At 47.1% G+C, this 9,014-nt stretch overlaps 1 protein-coding gene and 1 long non-coding RNA gene across 2 annotated transcripts; both read left to right on the top strand.

Annotated features, from left to right (window-relative positions):
- Window positions 1–1,339: 1,339 nt before the first annotated feature.
- LOC142043282 (uncharacterized) lies at window positions 1,340–3,022 on the top strand. Its single transcript, XR_012653991.1, has 3 exons — window positions 1,340–1,411; window positions 2,244–2,336; window positions 2,925–3,022. It is a non-coding gene; the product is annotated as an uncharacterized LOC142043282 (long non-coding RNA).
- A 692-nt stretch (window positions 3,023–3,714) lies between these two features.
- LOC142043331 (threonylcarbamoyl-AMP synthase-like) lies at window positions 3,715–8,666 on the top strand. Its single transcript, XM_075054393.1, has 6 exons — window positions 3,715–3,788; window positions 4,735–4,929; window positions 6,172–6,334; window positions 7,179–7,344; window positions 7,501–7,595; window positions 8,226–8,666. Exons 1-6 carry the CDS (start codon window positions 3,744–3,746, stop codon window positions 8,309–8,311), a joined length of 750 nt encoding a protein of 249 aa, XP_074910494.1. The 5' UTR covers window positions 3,715–3,743; the 3' UTR covers window positions 8,312–8,666.
- Window positions 8,667–9,014: the final 348 nt, after the last annotated feature.

The raw sequence follows: 9,014 nt of genomic DNA, 5'->3' as shown, positions 1-9,014 counted from the left end.
GGATTTCTTGCCTTTCGGAAGTACGACCACCTCGGAGGCGCAGCCTTTCTCACCTTCTCCGCTCTGTGGAGTAGCTTCGGGGCTACACGCATCATCGCAGCCGCCTACCCCTCCTTGCAGAACATAACGCTGCCCTCAGGGAATGCCAGCCACCTCCTGCCCACTGGCATGGCCCACCTCTCTGCCAGCCAAAGCGCGGTGGCTGGGCTGGTGGCCTACATTTCCATTTCCTTTATCCTCTCTTTCTGCTCAGCCACAGTGAACTACATTATGCCCTTCATATTCGGGGCCATCGCACTTGCCCTGGTGTTTGAAGCCGTCGCACTGTTTGGCCAGTGGGCCCTGGTAGTGTCAGGTGTCGTTGAGCTTGTCATTGTCATGTGTGGGTTGTATGGAGCGGTTGCTCTCCTGTTGAAGGGCGTCACACAACGGTACGTCCTTCCAGGCTTTGGGCATCCTCTCTTCAATGTCTTGCTGTTGGGGTCAGCACAGAAGAGCTCTTCCAAGGCCATTGGGGAAGAAAAGAAAAAGAATACAAAGTATGCTGAGCCAATGGCCCTGGGCAACATCTGCGATACTATCTCTCCCTTTTTATTTGCCTTTTACTTCTTTGGGTACATGAAGAACTTCTGTGTCGGAGTAGCGTGGGTATCCATCATCTCCAGCTGCCAGCTGCTGTCCAGCTTCTACAGTTATCTGAGAGGCGATGTCTACTACACTACCAAGTTTGGTGTCCACAGTCTCTACTGGCTGGTGATGTCTTGGGAAGAGTTTACACTCACCACCTTCCTTGGGCTGTCCAAGGCTCAGGAAAGCAGGCTGGGAATGTTTGGAGGGTGGTTCTTCTTGGCCATTGCCTGCATGCTCTTTCTGATGTCAACCCACAAAGATACCCTGGAGATGCTGCAAAATGCCTCATTCATCATCCTCACAACGGCCTCCATCCATCAGATCCCAATGCCAGGTGCTTACCTGTTCCTGGGGGCTGCCTGCAGCCTTTGCACTGCTCTCTCGATGTACGCCACTTTTGCCAGCCTCATCAACTCCATCGGGGAGAAGGCTTTGATTCCAGTTGGTGCCCAGGCTATGTCCAGCTCAGCTCTTCAAACCACACTGATGACCCCCAAAATCTTCTTTACAAGGTCCAAGAATTTCCCAAGCGGCACCAGAGCTGAAGTGCCAGATGCCTTGTTCTATATCTGCAATGGCCTGGCTGCGGTCTCTGCCATCCAGGGTACGTTCAGTGACCCCAGCAGACAGCAACTCTCCATACCCTCCGTGCTCATCCCAGGAGCCATAATGCAGCTGTATGTCTGCAGGATCCAGGTTCAAGGAGGGAGAAGGTTCGGTTGCATTCTTCCATTCTGCTATGCTGCCTTCTGGGGAGCGTGGACCTGGCTTCGGTTTGCAGGTAAGGTCAGGATTACTATTTCGCTTACCCAAAAAAAGGATGTTTTTAGGAAATTTCAGATTGCTTCCTCCAACATAATTCCTTCTCCCAGGAGAATCAATGACACCAGGTTTACCAATATTTCTCCTTGTAAAAAGATAGTGGCCAAACACCCCAGCTTATACTCATGTAATTGATTGCCACTGCTGCAGTCACTTGGTATTCTCACAGGTACAAGAGCCTAAGTTGTGTCTTCAACTCCAACTGAGGTCAAGATTTCCCTGCTAATCTATTGTGAGACAGCACTCAGACTGTCTCTGGGCTGTTATATCAGAATAACAGTTCAGGACATGCTTTTTTAGGCAGAGGAAGACTCCAGGTTTTGGATTTTTCCTTCAGAAGCCCAGAGCAATTAATCTTAGTTGATCATAGCCATGAAAGAAGATCTCAGAATGATGAGTCCAGGCTTTAAGAAGCCTTATTTAGCACCAGGCGGGCAGCATGTTCATACAGCCTCCATGCCAGGTCCTATTAGAATGAGAACCCTTGGCGAAAGTTAAAGCTATTGCTTAAGAGGTATGGCAAGAAGCTATTAATGTTTTCAGCCAGACCCTGTTTATTACAAGCTGGACTAAAATCATCAGCTTTTTTGGATAACCATCACCAGTTCTTCAGTTAATACCTCAAATGCTTTGCATTGCAGAAGCAACAGGTTTCGATGCGATAGATTTTCCTTCTAGTGGCCACCATCAGTTAGTTTGAGTTATAGTCATTCCAACTGCCGATATGTCATTCTTCTGTTACACTGCATTTAATGGTTTGTTCACAACCAAATCTGCTGGTCCTATTTCAGGCCACTTGGTGAACATCAGTGCGGGGAACAGTGAAGGATTCACTGCTGGTTCTATTGCCTTTTTGGTGCTCAACGCTTTTTTAATTATTTTAGGTAAGTCTCAGTACCATATGTGATCATTTGTTGAGGGGTATTTGGGGTCAGATCATTAATCGCATCTGTGGTCACTCTGTGGTGGACATGCCCAAGTGAGGGAGTCCCAGCTCTCTCTGTCACTCCAGTTAAGCAAGAACTGAAATGTTTTGCCCGCAGCCAGTAACAGAAGCTAAGTTGGGCTTAGAAGAAATAGTCACAAGGGAACGGAAGAACATTTCAAAGAAAATAAAAGGTTCAAATAAGGTGAAAGTGTTAGACGGACTGGGCCACTGGCATATATCCACAGTCACCCTCCAGCCCAGCTGCTGTAAATCAGAATTTTCTTGGCTGCCTGAGAAGTGTTTTCCATGTGAGCACAGTGTACTGGCAGATTAAGGGTTTGGCAGCTTGTCTTTTGAAACCCGAGGGCTGAACAAACTATAGCCGTACCTCTCTGTTCCTCCATGAACAGGGAAGTCAGGTCATGGACTGCTCAGTTTAATCAAATAAGATTAAGCTGATTTAGGAACTCTTCTGCCGTTTCACATACATTTTTATGGGCCATTCTCTGATGTGAGTCCTTCTTGTTTCTATTTCTTTTCACAGCTTCGTCTTTTAATGTGGTGCTACTCTGCGTGACCCTTGCAATGGAGCTCTTGACCATTTGTTTTCTGCTCTTTACGTTGGAGAACCTCCCTTTGCCATTTGAAAGTGAGTTTTAGGTGAATGTGGTCCTCAAACCTTCACCCACAAAGTGCAGTAAGCGGGTCCCTGGTTGGGGAGCAATGTTCTGCACAAGCTCAATATGGAAAAAAGCAAACAGAAGAATGTGTCATCTTTCCCTAGAAGACTGTGTGTGTGACTGGAGGAGGAAACCTTTCCTCAGAACATCCCCAGGTCCTTGGTCTTTCTGCTAAACATTTAGGTGTGGCTGATACTGCTGAATCAAGACAACCTCCTGAGATTCTGTATAGTCCTACTTCCTAGGAGTTGTTCAGTGAGCTAAGATTTGGGATGGACTAAACATGCCACCGGTGTGAACGGCTGTAGTTCCATTGAAGCTTTGGCTTTGCAGCAAGTGAGAATTTTATTTGTAATTACATAGAGTGTTTTAGCAAGATGCTTTGTAGAAGCTTCTCCACCAGGGGAAAAAAAAAACCCATATGGCAAAAGATGCACAGGTAGGCGAGCCTGGAAATGCCTTGCATTTTTAGACCCACAAACATGTTGGACTGCAAATGGTGCATGACAGGAACAACTGAAGTAAGTTTGCAATGCTGGGAAGTCATGAGACATAGCAGAAAATAAAACTTTGTCATCACCCTTCCTGCCTTTGACTCTCTGGGGTTTTTTTTTTCAGTTGTGATGCTAAGCATCTTCAGCATCATCTGTTTCTATGGAGCAACAGCATCACTTGCGAACAGCATGTTTGGGAAGGATCTCATGATGATGGGACCCCCTCTGTTCACAGTAAGAGATTTTTTGCATGATGGTGTAGCTTTGCTGGTCAGGAGGGATACCCTGGGGTCTTTGGTCTTTGGTAGGGAACTCCCTAGGGGAGTTCAGATTTCCACTGAATGTCCTTCCTTTGAATCCCTTAGCACCATTTGAAATCCCAGTCACAGCATTTCTGTAGGGAGCTAGGAGCTGAAAACAAGATCTCTTCCATTAAGAATAACACATATGGAAACTCAGAGAAAGGGCAGGGAGATTTACAAAACTCCTACCTCACTCCAAAATGCCTGTCTCCATGGTCCTGTGGAATTAGCCACCTCCAATCCAGGAACTGTTGACAGAATCTTTAAAGGCCATAACCTTGGGGGCAGGGAATTAGGCAGTTAAAAGTTTCCCAAAGGGGACAGCAAGAACTCCGCTGTATCTGTTAACTTTAAACTTTTTCTACTGTCTTCTATATCTGACCAAGGCAGTTCCACCTAACTGGGTTGATTGATGTGAGAGCTCTAATTCCTGCTGCAGAGAAACATTTTCATTAAATCAGCATTTCTAACCTCAGAGACTCATGAGAAAGCACTTGAAACTTGATCTTACTCATGTTTCTCTGGATTTAAGATTCCCTAGCAATTTCCTTAGCTCATTTTGGAGAGGAGTTATTTCTCCAGGAAGCAGTCACTGTGCTGGGTGGGATTCATCTCCTGTAATTTTAGGCATCAGCAGTTCAAATGTCTGCACCCAAGCTAGTCTCTTTGACTTTATTACTGGGACAGAAGTAATCACTTCTGCCTTGTAATTCATCTCACCTACTTCAGGTGAAGCGTCCCTAGAAGGGCTGCCTCTGCCCTTTGACTATCAAAGGAGCACGGCACAGTGAGATGTGGGTGGTCTGAATCCTACCCTGTGTTTCATACGTTTGCTTATTCCCACTGTAATGGGATTTGTTGCCTCCCGATTATTCCAGGCTGAGACCTCTAAGAAGGACACCGAAGATCCTCCACCCTGCGTCTGCCCCAAGTCCCACTGTACCAGTGGCTTGAGGACCATTGCTGACTTGCTGAACAGAGGGGCCGTATGTGGGGTCCCGACGGACACCGTGTATGCTTTGGCAGCCTCCTGCAAACACCCTCAAGCCATCGAGAAGGTCTACAGAATCAAGGTGTGAACACAAGGCTGTCATCACATTACTTGGATCCTGCTTATGTCCTATAGATGAGTTATGTACAGAAGCAGAAATGGGAGCCCCTTGGTTCAAGTTGTCCTAAGATTCAGAATTTGACCACAGATAGAGTTTATGAGCAGCCACACCAAAATGCCATGGACCATTTTTTGAGCTGAGCAACCTGGGGTAAAGCACCCTCTGCTCTGGGCATCGGGCACTGGGAATTAGACAGCTACGTCCTGTTTTACTGGGAGGGCGGAGGGCAAAGCACAAACCAAACTGGAACAGCCCTGACGCTTGTCACAAGTGGGTCCGAATGTGTATTTGTCCTCTGTGTCTTACGAAGTGCTGAATCAGAATCCCAGGTCTAAATTTCCCCAGACTTCTGGAGACATTCAGTGCTGGAATCAGACCCAAAGTTTGCACCCTCAATACAACTTTTGCAGCCTGGCCCTGTCTATTCTCCATGAGGCAATTTCCTGGCTAGCCTGGAGAAATAAGCATAACAGACTATCTCAGCTGGCACTTAGTGTGAACATCAGCAACAAAGGCAGTCTTTTCTGTCCTGCTTTGGTGCCAGTGCTAACCTTCCCTGTCGATGAGATAATATAAACAGAATGTAAATACATGCCCAGTTCCTTAGTCATTTGGCCCTGCTGAAACTGATGTCAGTTGAGGTCTAAAGTGACACTGCTTTGTGAGCTCTTTATATTTTCCCTCCATATCACTCTTCATTTTACAGCAAACTTATTTCAAAGCATCAAAGAACTGAAGACGTGGTCATGTAGATGTTGGTTTCCAGGGGGTTAGGCTCTCCTTCCATTACCCTGTTGTGAATTGGTGGGTTTGGCTTTGATTTATACCAGCATAAGTTAGAAGAAAATCAGGCCCCTGGTGTATAAGGTGTTAAAAGCATCGATAATGAGCAGAGCATCGCCATCCCTGTGTTGGTTGTGGCTGAAGCAGCAGATTTGGATGCATCCTGCCAAGATCCCAAGAGCAGACCGCTGTTCTCTCTCTTATTCAATTTGCATGTACAGATCTGAGCTGTGGCATCGATCGCAGCATGCAGTCCCCTCCTGTGCTCAGCATTTTGTGCAGAGACAACATTTTGCTTGCTTGGAGCTCCTGGTCCCTGGGAAGCACGCAAACTAGACTTCCCAATGGGCTTCGATCTTCTCAACGCAAACTTTCTCTCTTCATCTATTTTTTCCCTTCCTCTCTTCCTGTTTTTTGCAGGACAGGCCTCAAGAGAAGCCCATTTGCATCTTTATTTCAAACCTGGACCAGCTGCGAGCAGCTGCTCCCCCCATCAGCCCGCTGCTTTGGGAATTCATGGAAAATGTTTACCCTGGTGGCATCGGCTGCATTATCAAGAAAGGAGAGTGGCTGAAGAAGTTAGGTGAGATGAACAGGACAGCCCTTCTCTCCCTCTTTCATGTTTTCAACACAGCAGGTCTGCAGTCCACACACCCTTTTGGATGTCAATGAGGAGAGATTCTGTTCATTTTATCCCAAGAAATCATTTCTGGAGCTCTTACATGTCTTGGTAAATGTTTAGCAGAGGGTGTTAATGAGCTGGAATGACTCATGAACAGTGTGAGCCAGGGCAGCGATTTCTTTAACCCAGTCAAACTCGAAGGAAGGGAGGCTCATCAGCCTGGGAGGGTCACCTCTTTCAAGCCCATAGCTGTTAGCCAGGAATGAGCAACGCCTGGGTGGAGCACCAAAGACATGAGAGGTCCTGGGGGCAGATGGGGTTCCTATGGGCAACTCTCCTCATCGCCTCTTCCTTCCTACCCTATGGACAAAGCCAAAACACTGTGAGCAGCAGTATGATTCACACTCAAACCTGGCTTCTGGGAATCAATGAAAATATTAAAGACTGAAGAAACAGTAGGAGTTACGCGTGCTTGACAGGCAGAAGTATGTGACAGAGGGTGGGAGGGTAGGCAATGATCACAAGAAGTTAAACTCTGTGACATAGGTAGATCCTATGTCCGTGAAGGCAGCTATGCAGATCTTCAGCCATTAATCTTTTCCTTTCGCAGTTAGTCCCAAAATCTTACAGCTGCTCTTGTGGATTTCTGATCAAGAAACTTTTTTGAAACTATACAGAGACTTGCAATTTTGTTTGGGGTGCGGAGCAGGGTCACTTGCAAAGAAAGGAGGAGGTCTTCCTCTGATGCCGTGCCAGGTATTGTGCCAGTCTCGCCTCCGCCAACATCCTCTGTCTGTCTTTCAAGGGGTCGGAGCGGGCTACAGCAGAGTGGGAACTCAGGACAGTATCATGATCAGAGTGCCTGACCTGACTGTCCTGGTGCACCTCATTGACATGACGGGACCCTTGGCAATCACATCTGCTAATCCTAGTGGCGAGGTTGACAGCACACACCATGACATGGTCATCTCGTGAGTACCCTGTTCCCTGGCATGTCTATCGCAGTGCAAACCACCAGCAAGTTTAAGCGGTGTACAGATCACGATTTGATGCCCTGCGTTGAGGGGAACTTCAGCACAATGTAATATGAACTACTGTGTAGTTTTATTGGTTTTCCTTCCCTACAGGCGTCTTGGCCATAAGCTGGAGGGTGTTCTCTGTGATGGAGAATCTGATGAGGTGGTGGCATCAACTGTGGTAAACTGCACGAAGATTGATGAAAGTGAGTGTAAGAACCACCCTTTCTATGTCAGCAGTTACATTTTCCTGGGACATTTCCATTTCTTTCAATAGTATCAATCTGGCACCACAGTGTGCTCCAAGAGTAACAGTTCTTGAGTGCCTCGACATTTGCAAACATGTTGATGAAGAGGAACAAACAAAAGATGTCCTTGGAGGACCTCTGTGTTGACAGAGAACAAGGCAGTGAGGAGAAACATGGTTGTGCAAGCAAATTCTGCCTTATAAAAGCAAAAATGCTTCAAGTGGGAGGGTGGATGCTTCTGAAAGGAAGGGTGTATACTCCTTGTAGACCACCAGAATGAAGGGTTTACAGGAGCTCGTCCACAATGATGTAACAGCACAAGCTGAGGTGGTGTTAGCTTGATCTGGGTTGTCATCTGAGTGGGACTCTCTAGTGGAAAACTAAACTCTTGAACAAATTATGGGGACAGTGTTGGTGGCTGTTTTTGCTTTCTGACAAAGCTTCTGGTCCTCTTGCTACACCACTTTATTATTTGAATGTCCTGAGTATTTGGATGGCTTTAATGGTCCAAGATGTTCCTTTATAGCCCCATCCCTTTCTTCCACCCTTTGGGCATTATCCTAACTTTCTCATTCTTTCTCCGGAAAGGTGGCATCACCATCGTGAGAGAAGGCTGCATACCAGTGGGCAAGGTGATGCAGATATTTGAAAGCGTGAAGAACAGAGCAGTCTGAGTCCACAGGAAACTTTCCCTGAGCGAAGGAACAGCGTCTGGCCTCACTAAAAGACGTGAGGCATCCCATGCCTCACTGGAGCACGTGGCCTTGTGAAAGCCATACCTTCTCTAATCAAGCACTTACCTCCTTGGGAGAGAGCAGCACTTCCCCACCCAGCATCTCTCCTGGGAGCTTTCTGCGGCTATTTATTGTTTATCTCCAGTAAGCGCCTGAAACCGCCGGGAGACCTGCCCACAGAGTGCCAGCAGGATCAGGAGCTGATGCTTTATTGCAGGAATTCCCAGAGTGCCTGTATTTCTTAAATGCCTTGAACTGTGAATGTCCTGCTTGCTTGTATATCCCCTTCCACAACACTCAGATCTGTGTATTTTAAAGTGCTAAAATCCACTAAATAAATCCTCTTTTTGGAACATAAGGAAAAGGCTTTGAGTTTCATTTGATTTCCACCGAGCTATTCGTCCTCCAAAAATTGCAAGGCTCCATGGCTAAACGCTAGAGGAAGGAATAAATATTGGAAGGCGCAATTCTGCCAGAGGGCTTACGGCAAGTAACTCACCCCCTGTCCTTCTCTGGCAGCTTCACAGCCATTCCTTGCTTGGCCCAGGTGAGTCCCCAGCTGGTCTCGGGGCACTCAGCTCCTCGCAGCATGTAGAGGCTGATGTGGGTCCGTGGCCGAGCTGGGAGCTGCAGAGGGTCGGGT

Source organism: Buteo buteo, chromosome 22 (genome assembly GCF_964188355.1).
Source record: "Buteo buteo chromosome 22, bButBut1.hap1.1, whole genome shotgun sequence".
Classification (NCBI taxonomy): domain Eukaryota; kingdom Metazoa; phylum Chordata; class Aves; order Accipitriformes; family Accipitridae; genus Buteo; species Buteo buteo.
Note: the sequence above shows the minus strand (reverse complement) of the source record. Positions and strands in the feature narration are given on the sequence as shown.

Bases quoted from the DNA above. Each gene is read 5' to 3' on its own strand.
- LOC142043331 (XM_075054393.1), top strand. From the start codon at position 3,744: ATGTTTGGGAAGGATCTCATGATGATGGGACCCCCTCTGTTCACA. The intron at 3,789-4,734 runs GTAAGAGATTTT...CGATTATTCCAG, and splicing joins TGGGACCCCCTCTGTTCACA to GCTGAGACCTCTAAGAAGGA. The intron at 7,596-8,225 runs GTGAGTGTAAGA...TTCTCCGGAAAG, and splicing joins CTGCACGAAGATTGATGAAA to GTGGCATCACCATCGTGAGA.